General features: G+C 52.4%; 1 protein-coding gene across 3 annotated transcripts; it reads left to right on the forward strand.

Annotated features, from left to right (window-relative positions):
* Positions 1-1662: 1662 nt before the first annotated feature.
* Positions 1663-12855, forward strand: LOC118208563 (5-aminolevulinate synthase, nonspecific, mitochondrial-like). Of its 3 annotated transcripts, XM_035383368.1 has the most exons (12): positions 5254-5539; positions 6284-6537; positions 6694-6873; positions 6966-7082; positions 7282-7504; positions 7690-7874; positions 8480-8659; positions 9501-9665; positions 10694-10962; positions 11759-11921; positions 12011-12180; positions 12334-12855. In XM_035383368.1, the coding sequence occupies exons 1-11, from the start codon at positions 5487-5489 to the stop codon at positions 12172-12174; spliced, it is 1953 nt and encodes a 650-aa protein (XP_035239259.1). In that variant the 5' UTR covers positions 5254-5486; the 3' UTR covers positions 12175-12180; positions 12334-12855. The 3 variants fall into 3 exon arrangements, with proteins under 3 accessions (XP_035239260.1, XP_035239259.1, XP_035239258.1); XM_035383369.1 differs by lacking the exon at positions 5254-5539 and adding an exon at positions 1663-1824 and having other exon boundaries at positions 12011-12855; XM_035383367.1 differs by having other exon boundaries at positions 5255-5539; positions 12011-12855.
* The last annotated feature ends 993 nt before the right edge of the window (positions 12856-13848 follow it).

Below are 13848 nucleotides of genomic sequence, written 5' to 3' on the forward strand. Positions count from 1 at the left end.
CAGCCAGACTGTGTGTGCTTCAGCCAGACTGTGTATGCTTCAGCCTGTATGCTTCAGCCAGACTGTGTGTGCTTCAGCCAGACTGCATGTGCCTCAGCCGGACTGTGTGTGCTTCAGCTGGACTGTGTGTGCTTAAGCCGGACTGTGTGTGCTTCAGCTGGACTGTGTGTGCTTCAGCCTGTGTGCTTCAGCCAGACTGTGTGTGCTTCAGTCAGACTGTGTGTGCTTCAGCCAGACTGTGTGTGATTCAGCCAGGCTGTGTATGCTTCAGCCTGTATGCTTCAGCCAGACTGTGTGTGCTTCAGCCGCACTGTGTGTGCTTCAGCCAGACTGTGTGTGCTTCAGCCAGACTGTGTGTGCTTCAGCCGGACTGTGTGTGCTTCAGCTGGACTGTGTGCTTCAGCCGGACTGTGTGTGCTTCAGCCAGACTGTGTGTGCTTCAGCCAGACTGTGTATGCTTCAGCCTGTATGTTTCAGCCAGACTGTGTGTGCTTCAGCCTGTATGCTTCAGCTGGACTGTGTGTGCTTCAGCCAGACTGTGTATGCTTCAGCCTGTATGTTTCAGCCAGACTGTGTGTGCTTCAGCCAGACTGTGTGTGCTTCAGCTGGACTGTGTGTGCTTCAGCCTAAACTGGAGTTGTATGTTGTATGTACAGCATTTACTCTGTAAAATGCATCCTCTAAAATGCACAAATTAAAGGGGGTAAAATGTAAACCGTGGCCAAACCACCCTCCACCTTTGCTGAGTCTCTTGACATCTGTATTTTTTAGGTTCTGGTTACACCCCTGACTGTTACTAAATTTAAGGTTGAACAACGAACTTTATTAGATGACCACTCCATTATACTGCCTTACTATGAAATTATGGCTATTGTGATTTCTCATTTGCACCTATGTTGTAGATGTGTCATAACCTTGCAGATTTAGCACTAGAAGTACTTCATCCCACCACGTGGTGGCAGTATAGACCAAAGAAAACAAATTATATCAGTTAATAGAAAATAAGGGGAACTTATTGACATATTCTTGGTTGTATTATAAACAACTGATGTTCACAGATACATAAAATCCAGAATGTTTGGTTTACATTCTACAGCTTCAGCCACAACCGCCATAGGTTTCAGTTCATCTTGCATTCCGCTTTATTAAATTTTCCAGTTACTATCATATTTAGGAAGTGTTTTCTTTCGGATCCGTCAAAAAATGAGTAATATGTGGAACCGCATCTCGCGCTCAGTGCAGACAAAAAGTACACGAGCTTTTCTGTTTTGAAAGCTTTGATTCCAAAATAACGTACATGAATCAAGACAAAATAATAATTTCATTTGACCAATGTATTTCATTTCCAGTTTATTACAGTATGGGCTAGTCACAACATAAAGTCCTGGACTTGGATCAGAGATATAAAACGCGGTACAGCGCGAGCTAACAGCACACACTTCAAACCATTCATGTGAAGCGCTATTATTTGTACTGCATCTCCTTGGCTGTAAACTACGGAAGTGGACTTGAAATTGTCGTAAATGGGCAAGATCATAGACATACGTCTATGGGCAAGATAGTCTGATTTGCATCTTATACATACTGTCCTCTGATTGGGGTACATAAAATGCGACAGAACTAGGGCGATGTTCTCGCGAGATTCGTGAGCTGGTAAAGTCTTCATAGCCGGCTACGCAGACCGGTCCTCTTCGTTCGTCCTCAGTGTAGGATAACGAAACCCTCGCTTCTCGAGTAACATCACTTAAACACAACACATAGTTGTGTCGTCTTACATCTAGTGGCCTAAGTGCAAGAAAACGGACGTTGACTGCGAAGAATCAGGTGAAAAAAACAAAAACATTTTGTTCGTTGACGTAAAGCTCACATTTGGCGAGCCGGTGTCTCGAGTAGCTAAATCCATCTTTCCGTGATAGTTTACAAGGTAGCCATCAGTAGAGACGTGAGTCGCGACTTCACCCAGTACATCTGCAAACGGACGCGGTTCCCAAGCAGGTGAAGGTGTTTAGATTTGTTTGAGACTGGAGCTGCGACTTGTTATGGTAAGGTAGTGATTTGTATTTGGTTTGAGTAAGTTACTGGGAAGCGTTTCTAACCAACCGGAGAGGAGGGGAAGGGGACCGAGGACAGGGAATGATCACTCACCGTACGCTGTGGGATTTACCTAAACCAGAGGTCCTCAGTCTTATCCATAAAGGGCCAGTGTGGGTACACTGGATAAGACTGAGGACCCCGGACGTAGAACTAGCGGAAGCATAGCCAGTTAGACATAGGTTTCATTTCAACTTTGGTGCAGACACTCTGTTGGACCGCGTAGGCAAGCACAGTTTCAGAAGCATAACAGCTTGTCTAGTGATGAATTCATATGAAAATATTGGGGGTGGGGACATGTATCCCTGTCTCCATCCCAAACCTGTGCGTACGAACGGAAGGATAAGGTGGAACGTATGAAGACATGTACCAATGTCTCTCTCAGCCTTGGTGTACAGTAAAACGAAAAGTGTCTCTAAATAGAAATCTAGGGGTAGTCATTTTAAAGCATCAGTACGGGATGAACGGGTTGTATGGGTCACTTTCCTCCAGTTAGAGCTTCCTTCTAATTTAAATCCATAGTCTGCCAGCTAACATTGTCTAACTTGTAGGTTGTCAGTGATATTAACAGGTGTTTCCGCAACTAGAAAATGCAACGCTAATGTAATGGCGCGGTCTGGAGCAGCGATTTTTGTGTCACTTGGAAAATAAAATGAAGAGGATTTTATAAAAATGTGCGCACTGGCTGGCCATTGGACTGGACGCATGTCGCAGCAGATGGAGATAGTGTATCTGGCAACGCTGTTTCCCTGCAGCCCGTCACCTCAGATGCACTTCGCGTGACGCGGAGGGCGCGCCTGTGTCCCGGAGTCACCGGTGCCGTGCTCGTGAGCGTGGAGGTCATAGATGGGGGCTTGAGGAATTCAGCCGTGTTTGTTAAACATTCCTAATCTGTCTGACTTCCGGGTAGAATTAATGCAGAATACAACGGCCGGGGACGAGGTTGTTTGCGTACAGTTTTTGAAGAACGCGCGTGTTAGCGCAATATTTTCACCTTAACGAATAACAAAACACGTTGTAAATGGTGTTGTTACATTACATTACATTACATTACAGGCATTTGGCAGGCGCTCTTATCTAGAGCGACGTACAACAAAGTGTATAACCAAAACCAGGAACAAGTATGACGAAACCCCTAGAGAGAAGTACCGGTCCAAGTGCAGGGAACAACCGCATAGTTCAACTTGGACCCTGAAGGTTAAACTGATTAACACTAACAACGAGAACGGCAACAACGCAGTCTATGGAAAAAATACAAGCAGTAGTTAAGACAGTTAATACACCTAAGTCACCTACGAAACAGCTGCCTAGTTACAACCCTAAGCTTACAGTCATTTACAGGGGGGTAGGGAGGGATGGGGAGAGGTGCAGCCTGAAGAGGTGAGTCTACAGTCGTCGTTTGAAATGGGTCAGTGTCTCAGATGTTCTGACCTCCACAGGGAGGTCATTCCACCATCGTGGGGCCAGAACAGACAGGAGACGTGTTCTGGAAGTGCAGGTGCGAAGAGGGGGAGGTGCTAGGCGTCCTGAGGTAGCAGAACGGAGGGATCTGGCTGGCATGTATGGTTTGAATATCTTGTGGAGGTATGCTGGGGCTGATCCCTTGACTGCCTGGTATGCTAGGACCAATGTTTTAAATTTGATGCAAGCTATAACAGGCAGCCAGTGTAGGGTAGTGTGCAGGGGAGTGACGTGGGAGTGTCTGGGGAGGTTGAAGACCAGACGAGCCGCAGCATTCTGAATGATTGTTTGTGCACTGGCAAACAGATTTCGTTGAAATATGATCAGGCGGATATCCTTAAATAAACAACATTCAGCAGCCACACAAACGTGCAGCTGATGTTTCAGAATGCCATTCTTGTGCCGGAATGCATTTATGTATCTGTTTTAATTTTACCAAGGAACTCGCGTTGAAAGATTGGGAATTACAGGGAAAACGGGCTATGAATGCAGTTATCGTATTTCCCTCGTGTACTGCAGCCATTCAGACGGTCTTATCCAGCTCTGCATTTCATTGCTTAGGGCTGCTGTGAATGGTAGGCAATCAGTGCTGTAAACCGCAGTTTAGATGTGTGCTCTGACCTCACAGCTCTGCCCACTAATTTCTAAGAACTGCACAGATCACACGTCCTAACCGCCTTTCAGAGGGGGATAGTCCAGGGGTCAGAAAGTAAAAGTTCTGCCCTGTGTTTCTCCCATCCAGGAAATCAGCCAGCTGATTTCAGTAAGTAGATCTTCTTTTCGGCTGAAGAATTGTGTTAATTAACAAATCTGAGTGATTGGAACATAACACTGGGAGGACTTTTACTTCCTGAACCTGGGTTTTCCCACCTCTGTGCCCAATGGGTGTGTTCGTGTTTAAGGAGGCGTGGCTGCACTGACAAGGCTTAATTTTTCTATTCAATTCCATTTAAATGTCTAGCGCCTTTTACAGAGACGCTGTCACACAGAGGCTTTACAGTGGGAATACAAAAGAAAACTGTGTGCGTGTGTGTGTGTGTGCGCGCGTGTGTAGTGTGCGTGTGTGCTCGTGTGTAGTGTGCGTGCGTGTGTGTGCACATGCGCGCGCGTGTGTGTGTGTGTGCGTGCGTGCTCGTGTGTAGTGTGCGTGCGTGTGTGTGTAGTGTGTGTGTGTGTGTGTGTGCGCATGTGTAGTGTGCGTGTGTGCTCGTGTGTAGTGTGCGTGCGTGTGTGTGTAGTGTGTGTGTGTGTGTGTGTGTGTGCGCGTGTGTGTGTGTGTGTGCGTGCGTGTGTGTGTAGTGTGTGTGTGTGTGTGTGCGCGTGTGTAGTGTGCGTGTGTGTGTGCGCATGCGCGCGCGTGTGTGTGTGTGTGTGTGCGTGCGTGTGTGTGCGCGCGCGCGTGTGTGTGTAGTGTGTGTGTGTGTGTGTGCGCGTGTGTAGTGTGCGTGTGTGTGTGCGCATGCGCGCGCGTGTGTGTGTGTGTGTGTGCGTGCGTGTGTGTGCGCGCGCGCGTGTGTGTGTAGTGTGTGTGTGCGTGTGTGCTCGTGTGTAGTGTGCGTGCGTGTGTGTGCGCGCGCGCGTGTGTGTGTGCGCGCGCGCGTGTGTGTGTGTGTGCGTGCGTGCGTGCGTGCGTGCGTGCGTGTGTGTGCGCGCGCGCGTGTGTGCGTGCGTGCGTGCCTCTGTCCTTGTGAGCATGACCCATCTGACCTATGGCTGTTGGACAGATGGGCCTGTCTCTGGAAGGTGCTCTGTTACTAAGCCTTAGAGCTTGGTCACGCACACCAGGAGCTCTTGAGTTGAGTGGGTTTTGTGGCAGTGCCAGGCACAGCTGACCTTGGCAAAATCAGTTTGAGAGGGAGAGAGCAAGGGAGAAGGAAAAGAGAGAGAGCCTCTTTTCCCGCTCCTCTTTCCTGCACAGCGCAGTGTGTCCAGTCATGTTCAGAAGGGTGTTCTGTTTGTGGTCCACAGTGGACTGGCAAACACTCAGGTGAGTTTGTTTGGATTCAGAGCCTTAGTTACTTGTGTTTTAGGTTAACATGCTTTCTTTTCACAGTTCACAGTTTTCCTTTGTGATGTTCCAGTTTCCTGTGATGTTTGTTGCTGAGGATTTGGTGGTATTTGACAGTATTTTGCTGGTAGTATTTGACAGTAATTACTATTTTGCTGTTTGATGCTCATTTGATGGTTAGAGTGGTTGTGGTATTATGTGGTATTATCTGTTCGGTTATTGTAGTATTTCATGGTTAAAGAGTCATTCTTTCATAGACATGTTGTTTGGTGGTTAGTTGCAGATTGAGACGTTGTTTGGTTATGTTGCAGATTGAGATGTTGTTTGATGGTTGTTTGGTTATGTTGCAGATTGAGATGTTGTTTGAGGGTTGTTTGGTTATGTTGCAGATTGAGATGTTGTTTGAGGGTTGTTTGGTTATGTTGCAGATTGAGACGTTGTTTGATGGTTGTTCGACGGTTGTTTGGTTATGTTGCAGATTGAGACGTTGTTTGACGGTTGTTTGGTTATGTTGCAGATTGAGATGTTGTTTGACGGTTGTTTGGTTATGTTGCAGATTGAGATGTTGTTTGATGGTTGTTTGGTTATGTTGCAGATTGAGATGTTGTTTGAGGGTTGTTTGACGGTTGTTTGGTTATGTTGCAGATTGAGATGTTGTTTGAGGGTTGTTTGGTTATGTTGCAGATTGAGATGTTGTTTGAGGGTTGTTTGGTTATGTTACAGATTGAGACAGTCCTCCATGGCCAGTGTGATGCGTCGCTGCCCCTTCCTCTCTCGCGTGCCCCTGGCTCTGCTGCAGCAGGCAGGGAGGTCTGTGCTGGGTTTCGCGCTCCGCTGCCCTGTGATGATGGACCTGGCCTCCCGCCCCCTGGCCATCGCCCCCCTGCGAGCCCTGTCCTCCTCCTCCTCCTCCTCCACCCACTGCCAGAATACCCAGGAGACCCTGCCCACCAAAGAGACCCCACCCACTGGACAGTGTGAGTACTGCAGGCTTCACCAGCCCCCAAAGGGCTATATCCATTCATTAATAACACTGCACATTAAATCAACACTGTTTCCATTAAATACCAGGACAGTAGGCATTAAAATGGGGACTGTGTGTTAATTACTCATGGTGTGTTGAACACTCCCAGGCCCTGAGGCCCCTGCTGGGCTGCCCCCGGGCCACCCCCTGCCCCCCCCAGGGCAGGACTCGGGCTCTAAATGCCCCTTCCTGGCAGCGGAGATGGGCATGGGCCCAGGCCGCGGGGTGGTGCGCCAGGCCAGTGCGGAGCTGCAGGAGGACGTGCAGGAAATGCAGGCTGTGCGCAGCGGTAAGCCCCGCCCCCTGCCTGGTTCCGCCCTGCGCTGCTGATGTCACATGGGTGGGTGCAGGGCTGTGTGCTGACTGTGCTGCTCTCCCCAGGGAACCCCACGGCCGGGACATCCCCCAAAGCCCCGGAGCCGGCCCGCGTTCTCCAGGACCTGCTGAAACAGCGCCCCCCACGGGTGTCCCACCTGCTGCAGGACAACATGCCCAAAGGTGAGAACACCTTGACACCTGTCCACCCAACACCCTGACCTGTAGACCCCAAACACCCTAACCTGGCCACCTTTACACCCCAACACCCTACCCTGGACACCTGTAAACCCCAAACACCCTCACCTCAGGGCCACACCTGTACAGACCAGGTGTGGCCCTGAGCATAAAGGTTAAGGCCTTTTGTCCTCCTTATTTTCAGCCGTGTCCAGCTTCCATTATGACCGATTCTTTGAGCGGAAGATTGAGGCGAAGCGGAGCGATCACACGTACCGCGTCTTTAAAACGGTCAACCGACGTGCCGCGTCCTTTCCCATGGCCGACGACTACACGGAGTCCCTGTCCTCCAGGCGGGACGTGTCTGTGTGGTGCAGCAACGACTACCTGGGCATGAGCCGCCACCCGCGCGTCCTCAGCGCCGTCATGTGAGTGTGCATTTGAGCTGCCGCTGTGCCCGCCTGCCCGGCCGCTGGTACTGATGCTCTCTCTCCCTGTCTCCTTCTCTCCCTCTCTCTCTCTCTGATGCTCTCTCTCTCTCTGATGCTCTCTCCCTCTGACGCTCTCTCTCTCTGATGATCTCTCTCTCTCTCTCTCTCTCTCCCTCTCTTAGGGACACCTTGCAGCAGCACGGTTCGGGGGCCGGAGGGACCCGGAACATTTCAGGGACCAGTAAGTTCCACGTGGAGCTGGAGCGGGAGCTGGCCGATCTGCACGGGAAGGATGCTGCCCTTCTTTTCACCTCCTGCTTCGTGGCCAACGACTCCACCCTGTTCACCCTGGCCAAGATGCTGCCAGGTAAGGCTTCTGCCACCAATCACCACTGTGTGTGTCTGCACGTCTGCGTGTCTGCACGTCTGTGTGTCTGTGTCTCTGCCCGTCTGTGTGCCTGCACGTCTGTGTGTCTGCCCGTCTGTGTGCCTGCACGTCTGCGTGTCTTCGTCTGCACATCTGCGTCTGCGCGTCTGTTTGTGTGCGTCTGCGCGTCTGTTTGTGTGCGTCTGCACGTCTGTGTCTGCACGTCTGTGTGTCTGCATGTCTGTGTCTGTGTGTCTGCATGTCTGTGTCTGCATGTCTGTGTGTCTGCACGTCTGTGTGTCTGCATGTCTGTGTCTGTGTGTCTGCACGTCTGTGTGTCTGCATGTCTGCACGTCTGTGTGTCTGCATGTCTGTGTGTCTGCATGTCTGTGTGTCTGCACGTCTGTGTGTCTGCATGTCTGTGTCTGTGTGTCTGCACGTCTGTGTGTCTGCATGTCTGCACGTCTGTGTGTCTGCATGTCTGTGTCTGTGTGTGTGCGCGTCTGCACGTCTGTGTGTCTGCAGCTGCATGTCTGCACGTGTGTGTGTCTGCATATGCGTCTGCATGTCTGCAGCTGCGCTCACGCGCTCTCACTGTGCTCCAGGATGTGAGATCTACTCAGACGCTGGGAACCACGCCTCCATGATCCAGGGCATCCGGAACAGCAGAGCGCCCAAGTTCATCTTCCGCCACAACGACGCAGCGCACCTGCGCAGCCTGCTGCAGTGCTCCAACCCTGCCACGCCCAAGATCGTCGCCTTCGAGACCGTGCACTCCATGGACGGTACGGGCCGACCCAGGGCTCCCTCATGCGTGCCTGCAGGGGGTGGGACTGGGGTGGGAGGCAGGGGGCGGGGTTGGGGGTGGGACTGGGGTGGGAGGCAGGGGTTGGGGGTGGGACTGGGGGTGTTACTGGGGTGAAAGGCAGGGCACTATGGAGGGGTAGGGGGTGGGACTGGGTTGGGAGGCAGGGCACTATGGAGGGGTAGGGGGTGGGACTGGGAGGCAGGGCACTATGGAGGGGTAGGGGGTGGGACTGGGAGGCAGGGCACTATGGAGGGGTAGGGGGTGGGACTGGGGTGAAAGGCAGGGCACTATGGAGGGGTAGGGGGTGGGACTGGGAGGCAGGGCACTATGGAGGGGTAGGGGGTGGGACTGGGAGGCAGGGCACTATGGAGGGGTAGGGGGTGGGACTGGGAGGCAGGGCTCTATGGAGGGGTGGGGGGTCGGACTGGGAGGCAGGGCTCTATGGAGGGGTAGGGGGTGGGATTGGGAGGCAGGGCACTATGGAGGGGTAGGGGGTGGGATTGGGAGGCAGGGCTCTATGGAGGGGTAGGGGGTGAGATTGGGAGGCAGGGCTCTATGGAGGGGTAGGGGGTGGGATTGGGAGGCAGGGCTCTATGGAGGGGTAGGGGGTGGGATTGGGAGGCAGGGCTCTATGGAGGGGTAGGGGGTGAGATTGGGAGGCAGGGCTCTATGGAGGGGTAGGGGGTGGGATTGGGAGGCAGGGCACTATGGAGGGGTAGGGGGTGGGATTGGGAGGCAGGGCTCTATGGAGGGGTAGGGGGTGGGATTGGGAGGCAGGGCTCTATGGAGTAGGATGCTGAAGCTGTTTTTCCCCTCAGGCGCGGTCTGTCCATTGGAGGAGATGTGTGATGTAGCACACGAGTTTGGCGCCATCACGTTTGTGGATGAGGTGCACGCGGTCGGCCTGTACGGGGCGAGGGGCGGGGGCATCGGTGACCGCGACGGTGTCATGCACAAGATGGACATCATCTCCGGAACTCTGGGTAAGTCAAAGGGGCACTCCCCAAACCGGCTTCAGAACATTTGGCTGCAGGTTCGATTCCCAGGTGGGGCACTGCTGTTGTACCCTTGCGCAAGGTGCTTAACCTGCACTGCTTCAGTATATATCCAAGAGTTTAAATTGATTAGGTCAAAAAAAAATTAAGTAAATAAAATATTTTTAAGAGCCAAGACACTCTGGATGGGGGAACCTGCTAAATTGAATGTTATTTTAATATTAGGAGATTTTAAAATTATAGTATAAAGGCATCATGTCATGTTTACATTTAGGATTTCAGCAGAGACTCTAATCCAGTTTACACAGATTACTTTTAAAATGTCTGTTTACACCACTGCTTATTTACTGAACAAGTAAATGAAAAGCAAACACAGTGCCTTGCTTAAGGATACACCAGCTGTGTTCTCTCTCTGCGTGTAACACTGTTAGTGTCTGAATGTTTCACAGGCGTGTCACACGCGTGATGCTATTACTGCTCAGCTGCTGTAGTAAATATGAGACGTGTTCTTCAGCAGAAGCAGCGCCTGACTGTGCTGGCTCTTCATGTGAGACTGTGCTGACTGTGCTCTTGATGGTAAACTGTGCTGGCTGTGCTGTTCATGTGAGACTGTGCTGGCTGTGCTGTTGATGGTAAACTGTGCTGTCTGTGCTGTTCATGTGAGACTGTGCTGGCTGTGCTGTTGATGGTAAACTGTGCTGGCTGTGCTGTTCATGTGAGACTGTGCTGGCTGTGCTGTTCAAGTGAGACTGCTGGCTGTGCTGTTGATGGTAAACTGTGCTGGCTGTGCTGTTCATGTGAGACTGTGCTGCCTGTGCTGTTGATGGTAAACAGTGCTGGCTGTGCTGTTCATGTGAGACTGTGCTGGCTGTGCTGTTCAAGTGAGGGTGCTGCCTGTGCTGTTGATGGTAAACTGTTCTGGCTGTGCTGTTCATGTGAGACTGTGCTGGCTGTGCTGTTCACGTGAGAGTGCTGGCTGTGCTGTTGATGGTAAGCTGCGCTGTGGGTCTGCGCAGGGAAGGCGTTTGGCTGCGTGGGCGGGTACATCGCCAGCACAAGCGCACTTGTGGACGCAGTGCGCTCATACGCGGCGGGATTCATCTTCACCACGTCGCTGCCGCCCATGCTCCTGGCGGGGGCGCTGCAGTCCCTGCAGATCCTGAAGAGCGCAGAGGGGCGGGCGCTGCGCCGCATGCACCAACGCAACGTGCGCCTGCTGCGCTGCATGCTGATGGACTGTGCCCTGCCTGTGGTGCACTGCCCCAGCCACATCATCCCCATCAGGGTGAGCCACATACACACACACACACTGCCCCAGCCACATCATCCCCATCAGGGTGAGCCACACACACACACACACTGCCCCAGCCACATCATCCCCATCAGGGTGAGCCACACACACACACACTGCCCCAGCCACATCATCCCCATCAGGGTGAGCCACACACACACACACACACTGCCCCAGCCACATCATCCCCATCAGGGTGAGCCACACACACACACACACTGCCCCAGCCACATCATCCCCATCAGGGTGAGCCACACACACACACACTGCCCCAGCCACATCATCCCCATCAGGGTGAGCCACACACACACACACATACACACACACACACTGCCCCAGCCACATCATCCCCATCAGGGTGAGCCACACACACACACACTGCCCCAGCCACATCATCCCCATCAGGGTGAGCCTCACACACACACACACACTGCCCCAGCCACATCATCCCCATCAGGGTGAGCCACACACACACACACACTGCCCCAGCCACATCATCCCCATCAGGGTGAGCCACACACACACACACACACACACACACACACTGCCCCAGCCACATCATCCCCATCAGGGTGAGCCACACACACACACACACACTGCCCCAGCCACATCATCCCCATCAGGGTGAGCCCCACACACACACACACAGACAGTGGTGTGGCAGTACTGTAGCAGTGGTGTAGTACACGGATAGATGGTGTGGGGTGTAGCAGGGGTGTGTGGTATAGCAGTGGTATAGCACAGACGGATGGTGTTATTAACTTCTGAGACATTTTCTTCTTGAGTTCAGGTTTCTGATGCAGCAAAGAACACTGAGATCTGTGACATCATGATGAGCCGTCATAGCATCTACGTTCAGGCCATCAACTACCCGACCGTGGCACGGGGGGAGGAGCTTCTGCGCATCGCGCCCACGCCTCACCACACGCCCCAGATGATGGCCTACTTTGTGGGTAAGTAGTGGGTGATTAGAAGGTGCACTGCTGCGACATGCACCCCTTGCAGGCCAGGTGTGAGTGGTGTGGTGTGTTTCCTCCCACAGAGAAGCTGCTGAGCACCTGGAAGCAGGTTGGGCTGGAGCTGAAGCCTCACTCAGCAGAGGAGTGCAGCTTCTGCCACCATCCACTGCACTTTGAGCTGATGAGCGAGAGAGAAAAAGCCTTCTTCAGCTCCCTGACCCCGCCTCCCATCTCTGCCAGTGCCTGACCCCGCCTCCACCAGCACCTCACCCCGCCTCCCATCTCTGCCAGCGCCTGACCCCGCCTCCACCAGCACCTCACCCCGCCTCCCATCTCTGCCAGCGCCTGACCCCGCCTCCACCAGCACCTCACCCCACCTCCCATCTCCACCAGCACCTGACCCTACCTCCACCAGCACCTCACCCCACCTCCACCAGCACCTCACCCCACCTCTCATCTCCGCCAGCACCTGACCCTACCTCCACCAGCACCTCACCCCGCCTCCCATCTCCACCAGCACCTGACCCCGCCTCCCATCTCCACCAGCACCTCACCCCACCTCCACCAGCACCTCACCCCGCCTCCCATCTTAACCAGTGCCTGACCCCACCTCCACCAGCACCTCACCCCGCCTCCTGCCAGCGCTTGACCTCGCCTCCACCAGCACCTCACCCCGCCTCCTGCCAGCGCTTGACCCCGCCTCCACCAGAACCTGACCCCGCCTCCTGCCAGCGCTTGACCCCGCCTCCCGCCAGTGCCGGACCCCGTCTCCCATCTTTGCAATCTCCGTCAGCGCCTGAGCTGGGCTCCCATACCTTTCTTTTTTCTTTTTCTTTCGTTCTTTCTTTTTTTAATCAAATGATGTAATTTATTGGGATGCATAATTCCATGTTCCACATGGTCTGGAAAATAAAAGTGAGGAACGTTGCCTGTGTGTGATTCATGGTGTGAGTCATGACTGCTATGAAGTCAGTATAAAAATTCTATAATGCAGTAATTGAAAGAACACAAAGTGGAACTTAAAGGATTTTCTGTGAGATGGCCAATGAAATCTGAGCACCGGGAGGCTAGCCTGGTCTGGCCTGGTTTAGCCTGGTTTAGCCTGGCCTAGCCTGGTGTAGCCTGGCCTAGCCTGGCTGAGTCTAATCTGGCCTGGTTTAGCCTGGCCTAGCCTGGTTTATTCAGCAGTGTAAGTGTTCTATCTGTTTAAGATTTGATTTTGAGACCAGTTTGTAAACGAGGCCCCTGGTCACCCTCCTGTGAAAATGGCCGAACGCAATTTCACTGTTGCACAGTCTGCAGTAAGAGAACCTGTGTTTATAAAGGGCTGATTGCACCAGTCCTGCTGAGTCCTGCATGTGTAACGTCCTGTTTCAGCTCCCAAACAGCCTCCTCCCTGCCGGCCAGAAGAGCTTACCGACTGAGCCACCGTCACCCCCATGTTCCAAAGGCTCAAATACGCTCTTGCAACATTCATGTAATTGATGAAATGTCCATGTCCTTGCCCCTGCCTCAGTGGATTGCATATTGATCAGATTGTTTGGATAACTTTCAAAATGGGACTCTGGCCATGCATGGAGGGTTGGGTGAATACTGAAAGCTGGCAGAGCAGCTTTGTTGATCCCCTTTATGAATTTAAAAGCCTCTATCAATTCACCCCCGAGTCTCTTTTTACTAAGCGCAAAGAGATTAAGCATTAAGTCTTTCCTCATAGCTTTTATCTTTTATACCAGGAATCAGTTTGATTGCCCTTCTTTGAACCTTTTCCAGAGCCTCTGTATCTTTCTTGTAGTGCAGTCCCTAGAACTGCATACAGTACCCCGAGTGTGGTCTAACAAATGTATAAGTATAACTTCCTTGGATTTATACTCGATCCTTTTGGCTATTCCAGCATCCTGTAGGCCTTTTTATATTGCTACAG

Source organism: Anguilla anguilla, chromosome 11 (genome assembly GCF_013347855.1).
Source record: "Anguilla anguilla isolate fAngAng1 chromosome 11, fAngAng1.pri, whole genome shotgun sequence".
NCBI lineage: Eukaryota > Metazoa > Chordata > Actinopteri > Anguilliformes > Anguillidae > Anguilla > Anguilla anguilla.

Excerpts from the sequence above, each read along its gene's own strand:
- LOC118208563 (XM_035383368.1), top strand. The coding sequence starts at position 5,487 with ATGTTCAGAAGGGTGTTCTGTTTGTGGTCCACAGTGGACTGGCAAACA. Across the intron at positions 8,660-9,500 it reads GACCGTGCACTCCATGGACG|GCGCGGTCTGTCCATTGGAG; the intron begins GTACGGGCCGAC and ends TTTTCCCCTCAG. Across the intron at positions 10,963-11,758 it reads GCCACATCATCCCCATCAGG|GTTTCTGATGCAGCAAAGAA; the intron begins GTGAGCCACATA and ends TCTTGAGTTCAG.